Here is a 26,307-nt window from a genome sequence, read left to right on the forward strand (position 1 = left end):
AGGATAAGAATAAGAAATAAAAGTAACAAGTACTTAAAGAGCAGCAGTAAAATAACAATAGTGAGACTATATACAGGGGGTTACCGGTACAGAGTCAATGTGCGGGGGCACTGGTTAGTTGAGGTAATATGTACATGTGGGTAGAGTTATTAAAGTGACTATGCATAGATGATAACAACAGAGAGTAACAGCGGTGTAAAAGAGGAAAGAGGGGGAGGGAGGTGGGGCAATGCAAATAGTCTTGGTAGCCATTTGATTAGGTGTTCAGGAGTCTTATGGCTTGGGGGAAGACTATTTTTGGAAGCCTCTTAGACTTAGACTTGGCGCTCCGGTATCGCTTGTGGTGCGGTAGCAGAGAGAACAGTCAATGACTAGGGTGGCTGGAGTCTTTGACAATTCTTAGGGCATTCCTCTGACACCACCTGGTATAGAGGTCCAGGATGGCAGGGAGCTTGGCCCCAGTGATGTACTGGGCCTTTCGCACTACCCTCTGTAGTGCCTTGCGGTCAGAGTCCGAGCAGTTTCCATACCAGGCAGTGATGCAACCAGTCAGGATGCTCTCGATGGTGCAGCTGTAGAACCTTTTGAGGATCTGAGGACACATGCCAAATCTTCTTAGTCTCCTGAGGGGGAATAGGTTTTGTTGCGCCCTCTTCACGACTGTCTTGGTGTGCTTGGACCATGTTAGTTTGTTGGTGATGTGGACACCAAGGAACTTGAAGCACTCAACCTGCTCCACTGCAGCCTCGTCGATGAGAATGCTTGGCCCTCTTTTTCCTGTAGTCCACAATCATCTCGTTTTTCTCCTTTGTCTTATTCAAAAGTAATTTGAAATATCCACCTCCAAGATAAGCTTAGCTAAACCCACTTAAATTCTAAATGAATCTGCCTCAGAACCCTAATTACAACACTGCAGAGAAGTCAACGGAAACCCTGGCAAATAATTTTCTCTGGCCAAGGAAAATGATGATGGTACTTGGGAATATAAATGAATATGTAATGCTATAATACAAATTGATCAAGTATGATGCTTCATGTTATGTGTTGTGTCTGCTGATGTGTTGTGTAGTTGGTATTGTGACATTTCAGTCTGCTGATTCTTCTTCTGCAAAAACATTCCTTAATTGTAAAACATTCTCCAGTGATGAAATGTGGCAGACGTATACCACCTAGTGGTAGATACTAAGAACAAGTGTTGTTATTTCCTTTCCAGTTCAGGTTGAAATTTAAATGTTTGATTTAACCTTTATTTAACTAGGCAAGTCAGTTAACAACACATTCTTATTTACAATGACGTCATTAAAGGGTAACTGCAACCATTTTAACATGTAGGCTTATTTTCACTCTTTCTGTCATTGTAGTTGATCCCCCCCAAACTGTTTTTTTTAAATATGTTTTGTTTTGCTAGAGAGAAAATGTGTTATCACATTTCCTGAGTCATCACTTGACTACAAAGCATTATGACAAAAAAGCCTCTCTATGGCCAGGGCGTGACAGTCTTTGACAATTTTGGGGGCATTCCTCTGACACCAATTATGCCAACTGAGTAATGGTCCTTTCACATCATAACTGTTTACCAAAACAGACAAGTTTGATCTTGTATAAATATCAAGTTTGCGAATAGATTTTATTGTTGTCAAGTTGATCAACTATACAGTAAATGTGGTTTAGGAAAAAAGTATTAGAATTTTCCATACATGCATTTGACATCATTCTCCAGACTATTGTCCATTCAATCTTGTTCATTGTGGTCTAAAAGGCTAAAGAAAAACTGTAATGTAATATCATTTACATTTGATTAATTAATTTATTTTAATAGATGTGCTGTTCTAAGCACTTAACAGAAAGTTGATCACATAAAACATGAACACTCATGAATTAAGTTTTTTTTAAATTTAAACAACCTTTGTAACTACAAAAAATGTCATAACTTACAAATATAACACCAAAAGTTTCCCTGATACTCTCAGCAGAAAAAGAGGAGGCTGAATCTAGCAGCTGCAGCTCAGTTTGTCTAAATGTCTTGATTCCCACAATGCACAATTTCTCTCATTAAATTGTAATGTAGATCTGTTTTTTTGTATCCATAGTGAAGGGCAGGAGAGGTCAGGCCTATACCTCCACATACTAAAAATAATCCAACTGTAGCCTGTTTATTTGCATAGGCTGCATGGTTGTCCATCCTCAATCCTGGATTTGCATTATTCTTGTCTGGGTTAGAATCAAATCATGTAGGAGGAAATCAAATATTATAGGGAACTATGTACAAAATTCAAAAGGCACTCGCACATCTGAGCAATCTTATTTGCAGGTGCATGGCAACAATTGAACAAGATGAAGGAAAGGACGTGGTAATTAACCTCTCCAAAAAAGACCTTACTCAAGTCTCAAGTCTTATCTAAACCATTCGATACGAAAGTAGATCTGTTTAAATTCTTTCACAAGATTACTTTTAAGCATGTGTTTTCGCAAAATACTGATTCGGGCCTAGAAACACATCAAAGAACTGGTACCCATTTTAAGCCCAAAAGCAAATTCTGTCCCATGGTTAACAACTCCTCGATTAATACCTATTGTAGGTTAGTTGAACAAGAAGCCATGTCAGTATATACGAGACAAACAAACCACATTCAGAAGAATCTCACTAGAACAGAAGAATAGGCACTCAATGAATTAATGAAAGATTCATCTTTGGTTATAAAACCTGAAGACAAGGGAGGTGCTGTGGTTGTTTTAGACTATGAATAATATAAAGAAGTAATTCAGAGACAACTCAGTAATGAACGTTTCTATAGAAAACTGAGTGTTGATCCCACGCAGGTGTTCCAGAGGGAAATATGCTCTAATCTGGAGCCCTATTAAACAACCTGATCTCAAAACCTGAATATGAATATCTTTGCTGCAAATGTGCCATAGGTCCATGCTTGTACATTTTACCGAATATTACACAAACCTAAAACACAACAAGGGAACTATCCAGGCAGACCAGTGGTTGCAGGAATAGGCTCAATGCTAGAGCCATTCTCAAACTTTGTTAGCCTCTTTTAAAGACTCTATAGTCTTCATAACAAGATCTCACCAGTAACGGGTTTAAAAGAAGGCTGTATTTTGGTCACATTAGATGTCGAGAGTCTATATACCAGCATTCCCCATGTGGGGACACAAGGACGAGGAGAACAATCACAGATGAGATACGGGCTTTCATACTGAAAGAAATCTTGCACCCTTTCCATTCGCATGTTTTTGCAGAATTGCTAGACAACCCTTCAATGGCGGAAGAAACCGGCTGTTCACTGCAGAGCAGGACCAAGACAGTGAATATGGTCATTTTAAACAACCGCATACGTTAATGACAACTGCAACCCCACATCATCACTGACAACACAACATTCAGTAACATGAATAGTGTGAGTTTATCCGCACTTGGCCGTCTCCTGAAACGCCATCAGATTCGTATGAAGCAGCTCTACAGAGTACCATTTGAGCGGAATTCTGACAGTGTGAAACAACTGCGATATGAGTACGTACAAGTAAGCTATACTATCCTGTCATTGGTACTATATTCCAGTGTATTGTGCTACATATTGACTGCTCTATGTCTATTCATACTGTCATGCAATAATGTCTTGTCTGTTTCAGAGTTATGGAACTAGATGCTGTTGCAGAGCATCATGATTTCGTCTACGTTGATGAGGTCGGCTTTAACATAGCCAAAACAAGACGCAGGGGAAGAAACCTCATAGGACACCGCGCTATTGTCAATGTCCCTGGACAGTGTGGTGGCAACATCACAATGTGTGCAGCCATTAGTCAGAACGGTGTCCTTCATCATCATGCCACTCTTGGTCCTTAAAATACTGCCCACATTATCACCTTCTTTGACACCCTGCATAATATCCTCATTCCCAATGAAGTTTCCACCATGCTGCTCTAGTCTGCAATTGGTTCATTAACCATCCGCAAGTTTTGATGCTCAACCTGCCACCATATTCTCCATTTCTAAACCCAATTGAAGAGTTATTTTCGGCATGGTGTTGGAAGGTATATAATGGCATATCCCTTCTCCAGGTGATGGAGGAGGCCTGTGGTGACATGAGGGAGCATGCCAGGGCTGGATACACCACTTCAGATGCTACTTTCCCCACTGTTTAGCCAGAAAGAACAGGTATTGTGGTGTTGATTAGGCGCTGTGGCCAGACTCAAATAGGAGACATGATGCACCCAAACGGTTTTTTTCTTTATAAACTCAGCAAACATGTGACTAACAGAAATTGAATAATGTGTCCCTAAACAAAGGGGGGTTCAAAATCAAAAGTAACAGTTAGTATCTGGTGTGGCCACCAGCTGCATTATGTACTGCAGTGCATCTCCTCCTCATGGACTGCACCATATTTGCCAGTTCTTGCTGTGATATGTTACCCCACTCTTCCACCAAGGCACCTGCAAGATCCCGGACATTTCTGGGGAGAATGGCCCAAGTCCTCATCCTCCGATCCAACTGGTCCCAGACCTGCTCAATGGGATTGAGATCCAGGCTCTTCGCTGACCATGGCAGAACACTGACATTCCTGTCTTGCAGGATATCACGTACAGAACGAGCAGTATGGCTGGTGGCATTGTCATGCTGGAGAGCCATGTCAGGATGAGCCTGCAGGAAGGGAACCACATGAGGGAGGAGGATTTCTTCCCTGTAACGCACAGTGTTGAGATTGCCTGCAATGAAAACAATGTCATTCCGATGATCCTGTGACACACCGTCCCAGACCATGACGGACCCTCCACCTCCAAATCGATCCCGCTCCAGAGTACAGGCCTCGGTGTAACGCTCATTCCTTCGACAATAAACGCAAATCCGACCATCACCCCTGTTGAGACAAATCCACGACTCATCAGTGAAGAGTACTTTTTGCCAGTCCTGTCTGGTCCAGCAACGGTGGGTTTGTGCCCATAGGCGACGTTGTTGCCGGTGATGTCTGGTGAGGACCTGCCTGACAACAGGCCTTGAAGCCCTCAGTCCAGCCTCTTTCAGCCTATTGCGGACAGTCTGAGCACTGATGGAGCGATTGTGCGTTCCTAGTTTAACTCGGGCAGTTGTTGTTGCCATCTGTACCTGTCCCGCAGGTGTGATGTTCGGATGTACCAATCTTGTGCAGGTGTTGTTACAAGTGGTCTGCCACTGCAAGGACGATCAGCTGTCTGTCCTATCTCACTGTAGCGCTGTCTTAGGCGTCTCACAGTATTGACATTGCAATGTATTGCCCTGGCCACATCTGCCGTCCTCATGCCTCCTTGCAGCATGCCCTAGGCACGTTCACGCAGATGAGCAGGGACCCTGAGCATCTTTCATTTGGTGTTTTTCAGAGTCAGCAGAAAGTCCTCTTTAGTGTCCTAAGTTTTCATAACTGTGACCTTAATTGCCTACCGTCTGTAAGCTGTTAGTGTCTTAATGACCGTTCCACGGGTGCATGTTCATTAATTGTTTATGGTTCATTGAACAAGCATGGGAAACAGTTTTTAAACCCTTTACAATGAAGATCTGTGAAGTTATTTGGCTGTTTACGAATTCTCTTTGAAAGACAGGGTCCTGAAGAGTTTAGTAACAAGCCTACTTGTTTATATTCTACTGTATTTGTTTTGTCTGTTACTGTTCATCCTGAAATCTGGCTGAAAATACTATGTTATGAGAAAGAAATGCATTTAATTTCCCCCCCTTTTATTTCTGTTTATTGTGTAAATATATATTAAATATGCATATATACTGTATATATATGTGCACATACATGTATGTGTGAGTGCTTTGACAAACTGCAGTGGACTCCACTGAAAATGCAAAAGACAAGATAGTAGTGTTTTACATTTCTCACATCTGTGTGTAGTTGGTGTGTATAAGAGCTAATCATTTGATGGTTTGTGTGTAGAGGATGATGCTAAAACACGATTTGAGGAGTTAAAATTGTTTTGAATTAAGTGTTTGGTTTTGCAAGAGGTGTGTTGTTTTGTGTGTGTGTTTTGGCATTTTGTGTAGTCTAGAGAAAAGGAGCCATAGTTTCAGAAATCACGCGCAAGCAATTGTCAAACTGTAATGCTCTGTCATGTGTATAGGCTACTGTATTTACAAAACAGTGTACGTTTCCGTTTGTGATCTAAAATGGCCTAAGCATTTAACAAATGACTGACATTTGTCATCAGAAAGATGGATTTAGCACTTTGTCCAAGAGGAGGACAAACATAAGCTTTTCTTTTGGGGCAAAGAAAAAGAGAGTGGATGAGCGCTCTTTGATTAGGGCTAAGCCTACATATCAGTATTGGAGTTGAGTTGATGCCATTACAGCAATTATAGTACCAGAAGACCACCTGATCTGCAACAAGTTGTTTTGCAATGTACAGAGTTCGCTCAGAGACGTAAAAGGAAGCAAGGCACCCCACTGTTTTTTTTTGGTTTTGTTTGTTTTTTGCCTTAGGGGGTGTATTTTCTGGCTTTCCATGTCACCATGAATCTCAGTTTTTTTATGTCATCGGGTAGAACTTTTTAACTTTATTTTTTTCTACAATACATACAGTTTTCACATTATGTTGACAGTGATATTGTGCAGGAGATAATGAAAATAAGATTGAAAAGTAAATGTAAGTGATGAAGCAGCCCTTTAAGAAGATAAATTGTAGGAATAGGCAGGGTTTATGACTTTGGCTGTGGGAACTAGTGACGACTACCATCTTTGGCTCGCTGACAAACGAGCCAATAGTTGAACTGCGCAGCCGCAGATCAGAGAAGGGGGAGGGAGGTTGTACAGAACTAGGTAGATAGCACCTTAAATGTTTGTTTGTGAACCGCCAAGATATCATAGAAGAAGTAGATCTCCACTGCCGAAATGGAACTTAAATCACAGAAAATAGATGTGGTGCTGGTGTGTTGAGTGGTGGTGTCCTGTTCTTCCAGACCATTGGCATGGTGCAGGAGCAGATAAGGTCAATTTTAGGTGTTCCAGTGGAGGACACAAAACCACTGCTGGTGGTGGTTGAGGCTGTGTAGTAGGGGCTGAGGGAAGGGCCGGTTCCTTAGGACACTTAGAGAGTTTACCACCCATGATTTCTAATTGGTTTCTGAGTCCTGTATTGTTACACCAAATGACTTACATTTTTCTTGTTATCTCTGTTTTTTGTATTGTTACTTGATAAAATAACCATAGCAGCACCCATAGCAGCACACACTCCAGCAGGAATATCTCACTGGTCACCCCCAAAGCCAATTCCCCCTTTGGTCGTCTTTCCTTCCAGTTCTCTGCTGCCCATGACTGGAACGAATTGCAAAAATCTCTGAAGCTGGAGACTCACATCTCCCTCACTAGCTTTATGCACCTGCTGTCAGAGCATTTTACAGATCACTGCACCTGTACTTAGCCTATCTGTAAACAGCCCATCTATCTACCTACCTCATCCCCATACTGGTATGTATTTATTTTGCTCCTTTGCACCCCAGTATCTCTACCTGCACATTCATCTTCTGTCGATCTACTATTCCAGTGTTTAATTGCTATATTGTAATTACTTCACCACTATGGCCTATTTATTTCCTTAATTTACCTCATTTGCACTCACTGTATATAGACTTTTTGTTTTCTTTTGACCTACTGTATTATTGACTGTATGTTTTGTTTATTCCATGTGTAACTCTGTGTTGTTCTATGTGTCGAATTGCTACGCTATATCTTGGTCAGGTTGCTGTTGCAAATGAGAACTTGTTCTCAGCTAAGCCTACCTGGTTAAATAAAGGTGAAAAATAAAATTAAAATAAAAAATTTAATAAAAATCTCTAGTAACCCATTATACGCACATTTATCACTTAATTTCTCTTTATCCAACTACGTCTCTCAACAGACACAATTCTACCTGACCACTTCTCGATCACATCCTCTCTATACTCAACCCGTCCTAATCCAAACCAAACAATTACAGTCAAATTTCTGACTAATCTGAAAACAAGGCTCCATAAATTTTATCAGCATATCGAATGCATGACCTGGGCTGGCAAAACCCTGGTTCATTGTTATTCTAACTTCCGTGATGCATATAAAGCCCTCCCACGCCCTCCTTTCGGGAAATCTGACCATGACTCCATTTTGTTGCTCCCAGCCTATAGACAGAAACTAAAACAGGAAACGTCTGTGCTCAGGTCCGACCAATCGGATTCCACGCTTCAAGATTGCTTCGATCACGTGGACTGGGATATGTTCCGCATAGCAATAACGTTGATGAATACGCTGATTCAGTGAGCAAATTTATTAGCAAGTGCATCAGTGATGTTGTACCTACAGCGTCTATTAAAACATTCCCCAACCAGAAACCATGGATTGATGGCAGCATTCGTGCAAAACTGACAGCGAACCACTGCCTTTAATCAGCGCAAGGTGACCAGAAACATGACCGAATACAAACAGTGTAGCTATTCCCTCCGCAAGGCAATCAAACAAGCTAAGCGTCAGTATAGAGACAAAGTAGAATCGCAATTCAACGGCTCAGACACGAGAGGTATGTGGCAGGGTCTACAGTCAATCACGGACTTCAAAAGGAAAACCAGCCTCGTCGCGGACCACCATGTCTTGCTTCACTGCAGCCAACTTGAGTAAAAAAAAATTAAACATGTTAACCCTCGCAAGGCTACTGGTCCAGACGGCATCCCCAGCCGCGTCCTCAGAGCATGCAAAGACCAGCTGGCTGGTGTGTTTACGAACATATTCAATCAATCCTTATCCCCGTCTGCTGTTCCCACATGCTTTAAGAGGGCCACCATTGTTTCCTGTTCCCAAGAAAGCGAATGTAACTGAGCTAAATTACTATCGCCCCATAGCACTCACTTCCCTCATCATGAAGTGCTATGAGAGACTAGTCAAGGACCATATCACCTCCACCCTACCTGACACCCTAGACCCACTCCAATTTGCTTACCGTCATTAAGCTGGAGACCCTGGGTCTCGACCCCGCCCTGTGCGACTAGGTTCTGGACTTCTTGACGGGCCGCTCCCAGAGAGTGAGGGTAGGAAACAACATCTCCACCCCGCTGATCCTCAACACTGGGGCCCCACAAGGGTACGTTCTCAGCCCTCTCCTGTACTCCCTGTTCACCCATGACTGCGTGACCATGCACGCCTTCAACTCAATCATCAAGTTTGCAGATGACACTACAGTGGTAGGCTTGATTACCAACGACAAGATGGCCTACAGGGATGAGGTGAGGGCCCTCGGAGTGTGATGTCAGGAAAATAACCTCACACTCAACGTCAACAAAACAAAGGGGATGATCGTGGACTTCAGGAAACAGCAGAGGGAACACCCCCCTATCCACATCGATGGAACAGTAGTGGAGAAGGTGGAAAGTTTTAAGTACCTCGCGTACACATGACGGACAAACTGAAATGGTCCACCCACACAGACAGCATGGTGAAGAAGGCGCAGCAGCGCCTCTTCAACCTCAGGAACCTGAAGAAATTTGGATTGTCACTAAAACCACTCACAAACTTTTACAGATGCACAATCGAGAGCATCCTGTCGGGCTGTATCACCACCTGGTACGGCAACTGCTCCGCCCACAACTGTAAGGCTCTCCTGAGGGTAGTGAGGTCTGCACAATGCATCACCGGGGGCAAACTACCTGCCCTCCAGGACACTTACACCACCCGATGTCACAGGAAGGCCAAAAAGATCATCAAGGACAACAACCACCCAAGCCACTGCCAAGTTCAAACAGGTGCCATTAATATAGGTAACGAGTGGAGGACAGAGGAGCCTCTTAAACAAGAAGTTACAGGTCTGTGAGAGCCAGAAATCTTGCTTGTTTGTAGGTGACCAAATACTTATTTTCCACCATAATTTGCAAATAAATTCATTAAAAATCCTACAATGTGATTATCTGGATTTTTTTTCTTCTCATTTTGTCTGTCATAGTTGAAGTGTACCTATGATGAAAATTACAGGCCTCTCTCATCTTTTTAAGTGGGAGAACTTGCACAATTGGTGGCTGACTAAATATTTTTTTGCCCCACTGTAATTATGTATTTGATTGTAGGGAATCCAATCCCTATTTATATACTGCCCCATCCTAAATTATATACTTATCCAACAGTATTTTGTCACTGATCCAACAGTATTCACCTGCAAGTGTAGTGAAATGTATACCTATTTATAGACTGACTCAACATTATTTTCAACTGATTGTAGGAAAAATAATCCCTATTAGATACACACCTGTGCTGCCATTGATCAATGTTAACCAGCGAGATTCATTATTATAGAAAAATTGTTCTGCCAAATTGAACCCCAACATTTTGTTGATGAGGAGGACGAGATCTTACACCATTAAGGCTCGGCTGGAAAACAGACAGTCCCTCACAGAGATGTTTAAATAAGGTATCTTACCCTTTTCCAAGCCGGGCAGAACGGATCAGAAATTCAGGTTGTTCTCATCCGGATCACGGCACCAAATGTTGTTGAAAATTAGATCCAAAGATGAAGGCAGAGACTACTTAATGTTATAATAGAAAACCTTTAATACAAGCAGCTGTAGGGGAGATCTACCTCTGATTTCACATGGAAGAACCTGAGAATGGCTGCATGTTCTTTATCTAGTGGGAAGCGATAACACAATAAAATTGTTTACACAACAGTTATTTTATACAAGTAACAGTTACGGAACACAATAGCCTTGTGTTAGGGTGCATACATACCAGGAGTCTATGAAAGGCATTACATCACAGTACAACACAGAACATATCAGAGAACTGGAAGGAGAGGCGGCCAAAGAAAGAATTGGTTTTAGTCACCCCCAAAACCAATTCTTTCTTTGACCGCCTCTCCTTCCAGTTCTCTGCTGCCAATGACTGGAACGAACTACAAAAAGCACTGAAACTGGAAACACTTATCTCCCTCACTAGCTTTAAGCACCAAGTGTCAGAGCAGCTCACAGATTACTGCACCTGTACATAGCCCACCTACATTTTAGCCCAAACAACTACCTCTTCCACTTCTGTATTTTATTTATTTATTTATTTTGCTCCTTTGCACCCCATTATTTTTATTTCTACTTTGCACATTCTTCCATTGCAAATCTACCATTCCAGTGTTTTACTTGCTATATTGTATTTACTTTGCCACCATGTATTTACTTTGCCACCTTTTTTTGCCTTTACCTCCCTTATCTCACCTTATTTGCTCACATCTATATAGACTTGTTTATACTGTATTATTGACTGTATGTTTGTTTTACTCCATGTGTAACTCTGTGTCGTTGTATTTGTCGAACTGCTTTGCTTTATCCTGGCCAGGTCGCAATTGTAAATGAGAACTTGTTCTCAACTTGCCTACCTGGTTAAATAAAGGTGAAATAAATAAATAAATAAATATCCCTTGAGAAGTTTCAACAGCTCAACACAAATTCTGCCACCACAGTTGGAAGGGTGTTTTTTTAGAGTTTTACTTTTGTTTTTCCTTTCCCCGTTTTTTATCACAAAGTATAATGATTTTATATTATAGTCCAGTTTGTGGCGGTAATGAGGCATATTGGATGCCAACCGCCTTTGAACTCCAAAGAAAAAGAAGAAGAATCAGAAATCTCCGGAAGAAAACGTCATTTCCTGGTCTTGTAACTGACGTGTCTAAAACAGTGTTAGTGGAGGTAGCTAGACTTGGGAGGAAATTTTTCATCAGATACTGTATATCTGATTAGATTTCCTTCTGGAGGCGAAGCCACTTAAAATATTCTTCCGATCAGTTATTTATAGCGTTTTCCCCCCTTCCGTTTAACGTTTTTGTTAGTTTGTTTTCTTTAAGTTGGTATATTATCTCGTGTACGTGGTGTCAAGATGCTGGATTTCTTCACCATCTTTAGTAAGGGGGGCATAGTGTTGTGGTGTTTTCAGGGAACCGGTGTTACAGAATCCTTCACCGGGCCTGTCAACGCGCTGATCCGCTCCGTGATCCTTCAGGTGAGAAATACTTAAATCAAGTGACAGCTGTCATGTTTCTGTGCAGCCTAGCGGTGTGTATGTATGGTTGTTTTTCAGCATGCGCCAGAGCGTCGCCACTTCATCAACAAACTGGTTTGCTAATTTAGCTTCGTAGCTTTCGTAGATACACCTATCATGTAGATTCTTCTTCGTCTAAACTAAATAGGATGTATATATTGGTAAAGCTAGCTCACTTGTTAGCTTGCTAATGCTACGATTGCGCTAGCTAGTATATGGTTGCGTAATACAGACATGGGGGATTTGGGAACTGGGGGTTACACGCGCGCAGGTTGTTTTTTTTGCCAGCCACATCACAATATCACAGCCTAGTGGGATTATCACAAAATGCAAGACTATTACCACGTTGCTAGCTAGATATCAAGTATTTATACGCAACAATTTCCAAGATTTTAGTGAGTTAATTTATATAAGGAAATAAGTACATTTAAATAAATTCATTAGGCCCTTATCTATGGATTTCATGTGACTAGGAATACATATACATAAAAAAATGGGTAAGGTAGGTGGTCTGGATCAGAAAACATCAGGATCTCGCCATGGTATCTCTGTGCATTCAATTTACCATTGATAAAATGCAATTGTGTTCGTAGTTTACGCCAGCCCATACCATAACCCCACCGCCATCATAGAGCACTTTGTTCACAAGGTTGACATCAACAAACCGGTTGCCCACGCGTGGTCTGCGGTTGTGAGGCTGGCTGGAAGTACTGCCAAATTCTGTAAAATGACAGAGGTGGTTTAGGGTAGAGAAATTAACATTCAGTTCTTTGGCAACAGCTCTGGTGAGCATTCCTGCAGTTAGCATGCCAATTGTATGCTCCCTCAAAATTTGAAACATATATGGTATTGTCTTGTGTGACACAACTGCACATTTTTAAAGTGGCCTTTTATTGTCCCCAGCATAGGGTGCACCTGTGTAATGATCAAACTGTTTAATTAGCTTCTTGATATGCCAAACCTGTCAGGTGGATGAATTATCTTGGAAATGGATAAATGCTCACTAACAGGGATGGAAACAAATTTTGCCAAAAATTTTAGAGAAATAAGGTTTTTGTTCATATGGAACATTTCTGGGATATTTTATTTAACCGCATGAAACATCGGACCAACACTTTACATGTTTATTTTTGTTCAGTGTAGAACGTGTTCAAGAGAAATGTTTTCATTTCAGTGATAACCTCTGATCAGTGTTACAGTATTAATGTTAATGATTCTCTTATTTTGTTTCAGGAACGCAGTGGCAACAATTCCTATTCTCATGATGCCTTGAGTCTTAAGTACAAACTCGATAATGAGTTTGAGCTGGTTTTTGTGGTAAGTTTCACAGAGAACTGCAGTGTATTATAACATTGACTATTTCCTGAAGGAACATACCATACTAACATACAGAAGTGTTTTCTTCTCATGCAGTCTATGGACTCCAACTGACCATGCTTCTCATTTTTTGTGTAGGTGGGTTTTCAAAAAATCCTGACGCTGACGTATGTTGACAAGTTCATAGATGACGTACAGCTCCACTTCAGGGATCGCTATAAGAATGAGCTGGAGCAAAAGGGGGCCCTTGCGCTGTTGAACAGTCATTTTGCATTTGAGGATGACTTCAAAATGCTTCTTCGGTAAGCAGTGTCATATCTTAGGGCTGATACTGGTGCATAAAGAGAAGATTCTGCTTTCAAACTAATTTGCTGAATCTCACACACACAACCAGCTGTTGAGTTGCCAACTCACAGGTCTACAAGGACCTGAAGGCTACTTGTACAAAATAGAATTTCACTATAGTTCAAGTTAAATGCTAAGTGCTTTGACTCAAATGTTACTGTCCTGTTGTGCTCTAGTGAGGCGGAGGAGAGCAGCAAAGCTCGGGGTCCCACCTCCATGAGAAGCTTCAATGCTTCCCTGAAATCCCAGAAAACTGTAAAGTCCATGATCGAGACGAAGGGAGGGGATAAGGGCAAGGAACAGGGTGGCAAGAAGAATAAGAATGCCAAAAAAGAGGGTAAGGGTTTGACATGATTATTATGAAGGTGTTGGAATACAAGCACTTTGTCATGGTTACACTATTTCTGTTTGAAACCGGTCCATTTTTTTTCTTCGTGTTTTAATTTCATGGGGACCAGAGAATGCTGCTGAGGGGAGGACGGCTCATAATAATTTGCTGAAATGGAGCAACTGGAATGGCATCAGACACATAGAAATCATGTATTTGATACTATTCTGCTCTAGCCATTACCACGAGCCCATTCTCCCCAATTAAGGTGCCACCAACCTCCTGTGATGGGGACATTGATAATGTTTTGTGTGGATGGGGTTAGTTTCTGATATTTTCCCCCCTAGCTCCTGCTGCTGAGCCTGTGAAAGGGGAAAAAGCTAAGGCTCCGACCAGTGCCCAGAAGACAGAGAACGGTAACCAAGGCTTGACCCAGGAGGAGATCATTCAGAAGAAGAGAGAGGAGTTTATCCGCAAGCGCATGGGGGCACCTGTGGAGAAGCCCAGGTGAGTGGGGTTGGGAGGGATCCAATGTGGTTAAAGTTCGAATTTGGAATGTTGCTGACAGTTGCTTCAGTACTGGAAGTCACATTGTCTCTTGCCTTCCAGTAAGTCCCCCAAGCCTGCGAAGGAGAAACCCAAGGGGAAAGAGAAGCGGGTGTGGACCTTGGGTGGCAGCAGCACCAAAGAACTGGACTACAGCCAGAGCAATGGCAATGGAGCCCATGCTGCTGGAGACCAAGGCTTGGACGCTCAAGCTGACCCGGTATGTGCCTGTTGGGTTTGAGAGCAGCAGAGCTAATATAGCCTGGTTGTACCAGACTAAATGCTGCGCTCACATTATTTAAACGCAGTGAAATAATGGTGAGCGCAGCGGTCTGTCTGGTTTAACCAGACTAGAGCTAATAGCCTTCAGGGATGCTCTGTTGGTACCTTGATAAATAAGGCCCATCTGGTGTAGAAGTGCTTAGTTTATAGGAATTGTACATCTTAATAAAGTCTTGTCTTGTTGTCCAGGGGATGCAGCTGAGCTCGATGAAGGGTGACTTGCTTGCCGTGGATTACGAGTCCAGTGAGGGAGATGATGAGGAGGAGGAGGAGGAGGAGGAAGAAGATGCTGTGGAGAGGGTGGTAGTTGCTGACACTAGCAAGAAAATGTGAGACCCTTTGATTATTTAATGTGTCAGATAATAGGAAGCATAGCTGAGGAATGGAAGATGATATGAATGTGATGTTGTGCCCTGTTGCTCCTGTCTAAGTGTCCTTTTTAAAATGTTCCTCAGCCCCAAAAAGGGTGCTTTTGGAGGGATGTTTGGGATGCTGAAGGGCCTGGTGGGTTCTAAGAGTCTGAGCCAGGAGGATATGGAGCCAGTTCTGGACAAGATGAGGGACCACCTCATCGGTATGGACTCCTCTGTTCCCCACTACAGTATCAGTTTCTTAACACATACACTCCCCTTAATATTTATTTGGACAGTGAAGCTAAAACTTTTTATTTTGCTCTATACTTGGATTTGAGATCAAATGTTTCATATGAGGTGACCATACAGAATGTCACCTTTTTATTTGAGGGTATTTCATATCTGTTAACTTTTTAGAAATGAAAGCACTATGTATCCAGTCCCTTCCATTTGAAGGTTGTAAGTATTTGGACAAATTAACTTGTGGAGTGGTCAAACGTTTAGTATTGGTCCCATATTCCTTGCATGCAATGCCTACATCAATCTTGTGGCTCTACAATGTTGTTGTAAATATTTGAAATTTGTATTGATTGTGTTTCAGATTGATGTGCCCACTAGAAATTAGTGGTACATAATGTATTGTCTTTGGAGTCGCTTATTGTAAATAAGAATATATGTTCCTGAACACTTCTACATTAATCTGGATAATCCTGAATTAATTGAGAATAATGATTGAGGAAGATAGAGGCAGAAATATAATACCCCCCCCCCCAAAAAAAAAATGTTTCCTCCCTTGTTATTGGTAATAGTGAGAGGTAAGTATGCCTTGGGTGTATGATCTTTGTGCATCTAACTTCCTCACTCATTATTAATGAAAGATTATCCGTAATCATGGTAGCATCCACATGCACTTCAAATGGAGGGGACTAGATACATAAAGTACTTCAATTTCTAAACAGTAAAACGGATACGTATGAAAATCCTCTCAAATACAAGGTGACATTCTGTACTGTCGCCTTATATGAAACATTTAATCTGAAATCCAAAATGATGGGAGTAGAGACAACAGTTTTAGCTTCACTGTCAAAATAAATGTGTACGGGAGTGTAATTAACTCTTCAACATAGATTTGTACATGTCCTAGGTTACCTGAGGGGAAAAGCTTCACATTTGACTTGTATTCGTAGAATTTTCTCATCTATTTTAATTATTTTTTTCAGCTAAGAATGTAGCAGCCGAAATTGCCTCCCAACTCTGCGACTCTGTAGCCAAGAAACTGGAGGGCAAAGTCATGGGCACCTTCACCAGTGAGTACAACTGTCTTCCACATAGCCACTGAGTAGAATAAGTCCACAATATAATGAGTTCACCTGTGGAGAGATTTAAGTGAACTAGATAGACTTCACACCCCCAAAGAGATGAAGATGCTGCACAACAGTTCAGAGTACCCCTCTTGCTCTGATAAAGCCCCCCCCCCCTCTTGTAATAGCTGTGGCCTCAACTGTAAAGGGGGCCCTGCAGGACTCCCTGGTCCAAATCCTGCAGCCTAAGCGGCGTGTGGACATCCTGAGAGACGTCCTGGAGGCTCGTAGCCAGCGCAGGCCCTTCGTCATCACCTTCTGTGGGGTCAACGGGGTCGGAAAGTCCACCAACCTGGCCAAGGTGAGATCCACCATAGTGTCAGTATTTTTATTTTTTTCCCCTTCTGTTAATCCGTCATATTGAAAACATTGGTATTGTTGGGGATTTCAAACCTGGGTTGTATCCATTTAACCAAACCATGTCCTGGTTGACCTTTCCAGGCTGTCTAGATACATAGGCCACCGAATACCTGGGAAGCCCCCATTCAGACCGCAGAAAAACCAGCAGGGAAATTATTTTTTATTTGCTGAAACTCTACATCCTCTGTCTGTGTGCAGATCTCTTTCTGGCTAATCGAGAATGGTTTCACCGTGCTGATAGCAGCCTGTGACACATTCCGTGCGGGGGCCGTGGAGCAGCTGCGTACCCACCAGCGCCGCCTTAACTCCCTGCACCCCCCTCAGGACCACGGGGGACGGCCCATAGTGCAGCTTTATGAGAAGGGCTACGGGAAGGACGCCGCTGGCATCGCCATGGAGGCTATCGCCTATGGTAACCATACCATTCCCCAGCTTGCCATTCATAGACTAGGTCATCCTAGCGCCATAGTATGCCATAGCTCTGTCTGTCCTCAAATAAATGTATGGTGATCTGTAGGAGGGGTTCATGAATGCTTCTTATTGTCTCGCATATTAACTGAGTATATGGACCAAATCAGACGTTCATTCAACCAAGTGAAGAAATCCTTTGTTGTCTCTCTGTCCAGCCCGTAACCAGGCCTTTGATGTGGTGCTGGTGGACACTGCTGGGCGGATGCAGGACAACACCCCCCTGATGACGGCTCTGGCCAAGCTGATAGCTGTCAACATGCCTGACCTGGTGCTGTTCGTGGGGGAAGCTCTAGTGGGCAACGAGGCTGTGGACCAGCTGGTGAGTCCTTATACAACAGTGGTCACCAACCGGTCGATCTCCATGGCATTTCTAGTCGATTGCCAAACATTTATGTAAAAAACCCAACGATAAAGCCTTGTTCCTATTTTTTTTTTATTAGTCTCGGGCTGTTGGTGGTAGGTGCTGCCAAGTGCACTATGCTACCGCTGGCCAATCAGATTGCTCAGATAACCAAGTCTGCAGTAACGTAGCAGGTATAAAAGAAAGCTACAGCAAAATTGATACTGTGAGATTTCAAATTGTTTAAAACCAAGACCAGAGAGACTGTCAACAAATACAGCAAAGAGCTGCTGTTTTTATGAGTGAGTTTAAGTTCTTACTCAGAGCTGTCAACACTTTGTATTCAACACTTTTATAAGCCATAAAATGTACATTCTTCCTATTTCCACTCAGCGCTACAACAAGCAGTGCAGCAGTAATGAATGAGTAGGAAAGTGTATCTATAGGCTTGCGTTGTTATTATTAGCGGTTTGGGTCTTTTTTCATATCAAGGAATATTTCACTTTCTCTGTTCATAGGAGTAAGAACATGAATTTGTGCATAAGGCAGAAATAATGCGGTGCGACTCGAGTTTCGCCATCAGCTGGACGACAGTGTCCTTTTTTGGTCAGTGGAGGAAAGGGAGAGTGGAGGGATATTGAGAGACGGACCCTCAGTCTGCTGCTCTCTCCCTCTGTTGACTGACCATCAGATGCAGGCACCATCAGCCCAGTAAAATAAAAAGGAAATTATTTAAATGTATGCTCACTCAGCTGTGCCTCACAAGTAATACCTCAAATTTTGAAATATAATTTTAAAAAATGTCCCAAACAACAACAATGCATTGGCAGGTAAATTCAAGCAAATCCAGTATGCGGTGATGTTTTGGGCCTATAGCTCACTGCACAAACCTCATTGCTACAGTACTGTTTTTAATTGGTTAATGTTGCGTAAGCTTACATTTTTTAAAGTCATGTTAATAAAAAAATCAGAGCGTTAGATCTCGGCGTGCATTTTGATTCAGAAAGTGATCTGACTCAAAGGGTTTGTGACCACTGTCATATAACATCCTACTGTTTAATATGCCTCAAACTCTGATCCCAAGAAGGTAAAAAACAGACCAACTGTCAAAGAATTCCGGATGCGTTTTAGATACTCTTGAGTTTATTTTGGATTATGCTATAGCTTCAGGGTTTTTTCTGGTTGAAAATGGGGCCGCAATCTTGGCGGTGTAGTTTTTTTTTTTTTTTTACATTTCTAAGACAATTTCCTGCATTCAGCTGAGAGAACTTTGCTCTTTTAAAGCTAGTTTCTTATAATTCTATGCATTTTGCCATGGCTAATTCTGTGTTATTTTGCTAAAACAATAACAAATGTAATCATACTAAATTAATTGTTTTTGGAGTTGTCAATTCTCCCTGACTGTCTAGCTTTTATTTTGACTATTGTTACCTCTCAAAGATTATATTATAAAATTATATATATAGGTCCATTATCTTTCCACATTCTTTTTTGTGTCGTTTCTGCATCCAAAATCTTTTTTTTTTTTTTTTACACCGTTTGGAGTTAAGCGACCCGAAAACGCTTAGGCAGCCCGCCCAAAGATTACAATGGTAAAAAAATCCCTGAGCTTTAGCTGTATTTACTACAACCATTTTTCTATAAAGCAGGTTTTTAGAAATGTTAGTGAATTTATTACAAGTAAAAGACCTTATTTACATAAGTATTCAGACCCTATGTTATGAGACTCAAAATTGAGCTTGGGTGCATCCTGTTTCCATTGATCATCCTTGAGGTGTTTCTACAACTTGATTGGAGTCCACCTGTGGTAAATTCAATTGATTGGACATGATTTGGAAAGACCTATACCTATCTATATAAGGTCCCACAGTTGACAATGCAAAATTCACAAGATGGCACCGACAGTTCTTAGGAAACTATACAGAATTTTTTTTTTTTATGTATTATTTCTTAAACTATTACCCCAGGAAATCTTAAGACTTATTCCATACAGCCAGGAAGAACAATTGGATATAAGAGCGACGTCAACTTATCAACATTACGACCAGGAATACGACTTTCCCGAAGTGGAACCTCTGTTTGGACCACCACCCTGGACAATGGATCTAATCCCAGAAGCCGGTTCCGTAGACGTGCACATCGCCCACCCCTCCCGAGTATACTACTCGCCATTGTCCAGTCTCTTGACAACAAGATAGATGAAATTCGAGCCAGGGTTGCCTTCCAGAGAGACAGAGGTTGTAACATTCTCTGTTTCACAGAAACATGGCTCTCTCTGGATATGTTTTTGGAATCGGTTCAGCCACCGGGCTTCTCCATGCATCGCGCCAACAGAGATTAAACACCTCTCTGGGAAGAGTAAGGGCGGGGGTGTATGCTTCATGATTTAACGACTCATGGTGTAATCATCATAACAACATACAGGAACTCAAGTCCTTCTGCTCACCGAACCTAGAATTCCCCACAAACTATAACTGACGAGAATTCTCATCAGTTAGTCACAGCTGTGTACATTCCCCCTCAAGCAGACCCCAAGATGGCCCTCAAGGAACTTCACTGGACTCTATGTAAACTGGAAACCATATATCCTGAGGCTGCATTTATTGTAGGTGGGGATTTTAACAAAGCAAATTTGAGAAAAGGGCTACTTAAAGTCTATTAGTATATTGATTGCACTACACCCTGGGGGTAATACACTCGACCACTGCTACTCTACCTTCCGCATTGCATACAAAGCCCTCCCCCCGCCCTCCCTTCGGAAAATCCAACCACGACGCCATCTTGCTCCTACCATCTTATAGGCAGAAACTCAAACAGGATGTACCAGTGACTAGAACCTTTCAACGCTGGTCTGACCAATCAGAATCCACACTTCAAGATTGTTTTGATCACGAGGACTGGGATGTGTTCCAGTCAGCCTCAGAGAATAACATTGACCTATACACTGACTCTGTGAGTGAATTTATAACGCCACCATTGTTGCTGTACCCAAGAAGGCAAAGATAACTGAACCAAATGACTACCGCCCCATAACATTCACTTCTGTCATCATGAAGTGCTTTGAGACTAGTTAAGGATCATATCACCTCCACCTTACCGGCGACCCTAGACCCACTTCAGTTTGAATACCGTCCTAACAGGAGCACAGACAATGCCATCACCATTGCACACTGCCCTATCCCATCTGGACAAGAGGAATACCTACAGTTGAAGTCAGAAGTTTACAAACACCTTAGCCAAGCACATTTAAACTCAGTTTTTCACAATTCCTGACATTTAATTCTAGTAAAAATTCCCTGTCTTAGGTCAGTTAGGATCACCACTTCATTTTAAGAATGTAAAATGTCAGAATAATAGTAGAGTGATTTATTTCAGCTTTTATTTCTTTTATCACATTCCCAGTGGGTCAGAAGTTTACATACACTCAATTAGTATTTGGTAGACGTTTACATAATAATTGAGCGTATTTGGTAGCATTGCCTTTAAATTGTTTAACTTGGGTCAAACGTTTCAGGTAGCCTTCCACAAGCTTCCCACAATAAGTTGGGTGAATTTTGGCCCATTCCTCCTGACAGAGCTGGTGTACCAGAGTCAGGTTTGTAGGCCTCCTTGCTCACAAACGCTTTTTCAGTTCTGCCCACACATTGTCTATGGGATTGAGGTCAGAACTTTGTGATGGCTACTCTAATATCTTGACTTTGTTGTCCTAAAGCCATTTTGCCACAACTTTGGAAGTATGGTGTCATTGTCCATTTGGAAGACCCATTTGCGATCACGCTTTAAACTCCTGACTGATGTGTTGCTGTTGCTTCAATATATCCCCATCATTTTCATTCCTCATGATGCAACTTTTTTATGAAGTGCACCAATCCGTCCTGCAGCAAAGCACCCCCACAACATGATTCTGCCACCCCCATGCTTCACGGTTGGGATGGTGCTCTTCGGCTTGCAAGCCTCCCCCTTTTTCCTCCAAACATAACGATGGTCATTATGTCCAAACAGTTCTATTTCTGTTTCATCAGACCAGAGGACATTTCTCCAAAAAGTACGATCTTTGTCCCCTTGTGCAGTTGCAAAGCGTAGTCTGGCTATTTAATGGCGGTTTTGGAGCAGTGGCTTCTTCCTTGCTGAGCGGCCTTTCAGGTTGTCGATATAGGGCTAGTTTTACTGTGGATATAGATACCTTTGTACCTGTTTCCTCCAGCATCTTCACATTGTCCTTTCCTGTTGTTCTGGTATTGATTTGCACTTTTTCGCACCAAAGTATGTTCATGTCTAGGAGACAGAACGCGTCTCCTTCCTGAGCGGTATGACGGCGGCGTGGTCCCATGGTGTTTATAGTTGCGTACTATTGTTTGTACAGATGAACATGGTACCTTCGGGAAATTGCTCCCAAGGATGAACCAGACCTGTGGAGGTCTACACATTTTTTTTGAGATCTTGGCTGATTTCTTTGGATTTTCCCATGTCAAGCAAAGAGGCACTGAGTTTGAAGGTAGGCCTTGAAATACATCCACAGGTACACCTCCAATTGACTCAGGCTAATTGACATCATTTATCAGAAGCTTCTAAAGCCATGACATAATTTTCTGGAATTTTACAAGCTGTTTAAAGGCAGTCAACTTAGTGTATGTAAACTTCTGACCCACTTGAATTGTGATACAGTGAATGATAAGTGATATGTCTGTAAACAATTGTTGAAAAAATGACTTGTCGTACAAAGTTGATGTCCTAACCGACTTGCCAAAACTATAGTTTGTTAACATGAAATTTGTGGAGTAGTTGAAAATGTTTTACTGACTCCAACCTAAGTGTATGCAAACTTTCAACTGTATGTAAGAATGCTGTTCATTGACTACAGCTCAGCATTTAACACCATAGTACCCTCCAAGCTTATCATCAAGCTGTAGGCCCTGGGCCTCAACCCCGCCCTGTGCAATTGGGTCCTGGACTTTCTGACGGGCCGCCCCCAGGTGGTGAAGATTGGAAACATCCTCACCTCGCTGACCCTCAACTGGCGCCCCACAAAGGTGCGTGCTCAGTCCCCTCCTGTACTCCCTGTTCACCCACGACTGTGTGGCATGCACACGTCCAACTAAATCAAGTTTGCAGACGACACAACAGTAGTGGGCTTGATTACCAACAACGACAAGACAGCCTACAGGTACAGTAAAAGGTGAGGGCACTCGGAGTGTGGTGTCAGGAAAACAACCTCTCACTCAACAAAACACAGGAGTATCGTGGACTTCAGGAAACAGCATAGGAAGCACCTCCCTATCCACATCAACGGGAAAGTAGTGGAGAAGGTGGGAAGTTAAGGTCCTTGGCGTACACATCAACCTGAAATGGTCCTGCCACACCGACAACCTCAGGAGGCTGAAGAAAGTTGGCTTGTCACCCAAAACCCTGACTAACTTTTACAGATCCACAATCGAGAGCATCCTGTCGGGCTGTATCACAGCCTGGTGCGGCAACTGCTTCGCCCTCAACCGTATGGCTCTCCAGAGGATAGTGCGGTCTGCACAACGCAACACCGGATGCAAACTACCTGCCCTCCATGACACCTATAACACCCGATGTCACAGGAAAGCAAAAAAGATGAAAGACAACAACCACCAGAGCCACTGCCTCTTCACACCGCTAACATCCAGAAAGCAAGGTCAGTACAGGTGCATCAAAGCTGTCTCTATCTAAAGGCCATCAGACTGCTGAACAGCAATCACTAACTCCGAGAGGCTGCTGCCTACATGGAGACCCAGTCACTGGCCACTTTAACAAATGGATCACTAGTCACTTTAAACAATGCCACTTTAAATAATGTTTACACACTATTTTATAGCATCTATTGCACCTTGCCTATGCCGCTCAGACATCGCTCATCCGTATATGTACATATTCTCATTCTCCCCACTTTAGATTTGTGTGTATTAGGTAGTTGTTGGGGAAGTGTTAGATTACTATTTAGATATTACTGCATTGTCAGAACCAGAAGCACAAGCATTTCGCTACACTCACAACATCTGCTAACCATGTGTATGTGACCAATAAAATGTGATATGATTTGAAACTGAACCATGAGGTCAAAGGAATTGTATCGAGGCACAGATCTGGGGAAGGGTACCAAAACATTTCTGCAGCATTGAAGGTCCCCAAGAACAGTGGTCACCATCATTCTTAAATGGAAGAAGATTGGAACCACCAAGACTCTTCCTAGAGTTGGCCGCCCGGCCAAACTTAGCAATTGGGGGAGAAGGGCCTTGGTCAGGGAGATGACCAAAAACCCGATGGTCACTCTGACAGAGCTCCAGAGTTCCTCTGTGGAGATGGGAGAACCTCCAACTGGGGTGATGGTTCACCTTCCAACAGGACAACGACCTTAAGCACAGACAAGACAACGCAGGAGTGGCTTCAGGACAGGTCTTGAATGTCCCAGCCAGAGCCCGGTCTCTCTGGAAAGACCTGAAAATAGCTGTGCAGCAACGCTCCCCATCCAACCTAACAGAGCTTGAAAGGATCTGCAGAGAATTGGAGAAACTTCCCAAATACTGGTGTCCCAAGCTTGTAGCGTCATATTCAAGGCTGTAATTGCTGCCAAAGGTGCTTCAACAAAGTAAAGGGTCTAAATACTTATGTAAATGTGATATTACTTTTGTTTGCCAAGATTTCTAAACTGGTTTGCTTTGTCAATATGGGGTATTGTGTGTACATTAGTGAAGGAGAAAAAGCAATTTCCTCTATTTGAGTTAAGGCTGTAACGTAACAAAATATGGAATAAGTCGGGGGGGGGGGGGGGGTCTGAATACTTACCGAATGCTCTGTAAATGGTATTTTAACTTGTCGTGCAGAGGGCACATTTTAAGTAATTTGGCAGACACTTATCCAGTGCAACTTATCGGAGAAGTGCCTTGCTCAAGGGCACATCGGCAGCTTTTTCACCCTGTCTGCTCGGGGATTCGAACCTGCAATCTTTCGGTTACTGGCCCAGTCCGCTTGACTGCTAGGCTACCTGCCGCCTTTAAAATATATATAGACTCTTTTAACTGTTTTGTTGATTTGCATAGCTGTTTTATGTTGCACTCTACACTGTATAATGAGTGCGATACTATACTTGCAGGTGAAATTTAACCAGGCGCTGGCTGATCACTCCATGTCTGATAAGCCTCGTCTCATCGACGGGATCGTTCTCACCAAGTTTGACACCATTGACGACAAGGTTCGTATGTCATTTGACTACAGACACTTCAGAACAAGCTTATTTTTTTATATTTTTGGGGGACTGTTTATGGGCTAATAGTAAAGCCAAAAATCTATTACATTTTTCATAACTCTAAATCAATTGGCATAACCATAATAAAATAATTCCATATAGTTTAGTAGAACCCCGCTCCCCCTTCCGGCTTAGATTCTTATGGGTTAACAGAAGTCCCTGTAAACAATGTTTTTTAAATACTGCTTGACATCCTTATCGGATTGTGTCAGAACAGAAGTCTGCATGGTTTTTGGTTGCAAAGCTGATGTCACTCCTCCTCTCAGGTTGGCGCTGCCATCTCAATGACCTACATCACAGGCCAGCCCATTGTGTTTGTGGGCACAGGGCAGACCTACAATGACCTGCGGAGCCTCAACGCCCGTGCTGTTGTGGGCGCTCTCATGAAGGCCTGAGTGGCTGCCTGCATCAGTGTCCACCGCTATCGTGACAAAGCCAACTAAACACAGCGCTTTGAGATGTCCGGTCCTGCTAACCCTGTCCTGTGGCTCACATCCTAACCCTCCACATAGCATCAAATGCAAAACACTCAAGCTTCCTCCCAACTCCATCTGGGAAAGGGGTGGGTGTTGACTTTTAAGCAAGAGTCTCTTGCTGTAAACGGTTGGGCCAAATTCAAAAGTACCTCAATTTTGCTTTAAAGTTCAAGAGACACATTTCCTGACTTTTTATCTGATCAAATAGAGAATATTTATTTGTCCTCACTCACAGGTTACTCATTGTCAAATTCACTTCCTGGCATTTGGTGTCTGTTTTCCCCCTTCACTTCAACGAGAACATGTCAGTTATGAAGGCTTGCTGGATGCGACATGTTTCAGCAGCCGCCCCGTTCCCGAGGAAAGCTTAGTGACCATAGTGCCTATCCTATCCGTTTCCCTGAAGCATCACCACTACACGGGTGACCGTCTGTCTGCTGAGATCTGAAACTTCAACAAACCCAGTAACTACCTTCTGTTTCTAGCTCTCTGGATGGACTGCTATAACCCCCATCCCGATGCTCCCTTCTTCCTCTGCAATTGGAGACTTGAATGATCCTTCACAGTTTATGTTCAAGTTGAAAAAAAATAACTTAGACATTTTTTGGGGTTGTCCTCCAGGGTCTACAACTGGAGCACTAGGCCTTGACTTTAGCTTTTTCAATTTCTTCCCCTTTGTCAATTTTGAAAACAAATACAAGTCTTGCATTTTTCCAGTCCCTTTTAATTTGCAGTAGTGCAATGAGAATCAAGAGTTGTATAGATTTGTCATTTGAGAATGTAAACATTTCTAAATAAAGCTGCTATGATGGCATGGAACAACATACGTCTTACAATTCCAACCTTG

At 42.5% G+C, this 26,307-nt stretch overlaps 1 protein-coding gene across 1 annotated transcript; it reads left to right on the top strand.

Moving 5' to 3' along the window:
• The first annotated feature begins 11,617 nt into the window (after positions 1-11,617).
• Positions 11,618-26,282, top strand: srpra (SRP receptor subunit alpha). The gene is made up of 14 exons (XM_064975063.1): positions 11,618-11,975; positions 13,248-13,331; positions 13,470-13,633; positions 13,853-14,013; positions 14,352-14,511; positions 14,614-14,770; positions 15,022-15,161; positions 15,288-15,406; positions 16,406-16,492; positions 16,675-16,847; positions 17,105-17,318; positions 17,533-17,696; positions 24,832-24,930; positions 25,251-26,282. Exons 1-14 carry the CDS (start codon positions 11,853-11,855, stop codon positions 25,377-25,379), a joined length of 1,974 nt encoding a protein of 657 aa, XP_064831135.1. The 5' UTR covers positions 11,618-11,852; the 3' UTR covers positions 25,380-26,282.
• The last annotated feature ends 25 nt before the right edge of the window (positions 26,283-26,307 follow it).

The sequence above is a fragment of the Oncorhynchus masou genome, chromosome 9, assembly GCF_036934945.1.
Source record: "Oncorhynchus masou masou isolate Uvic2021 chromosome 9, UVic_Omas_1.1, whole genome shotgun sequence".
Taxonomy (NCBI): Eukaryota; Metazoa; Chordata; class Actinopteri; order Salmoniformes; family Salmonidae; genus Oncorhynchus; species Oncorhynchus masou.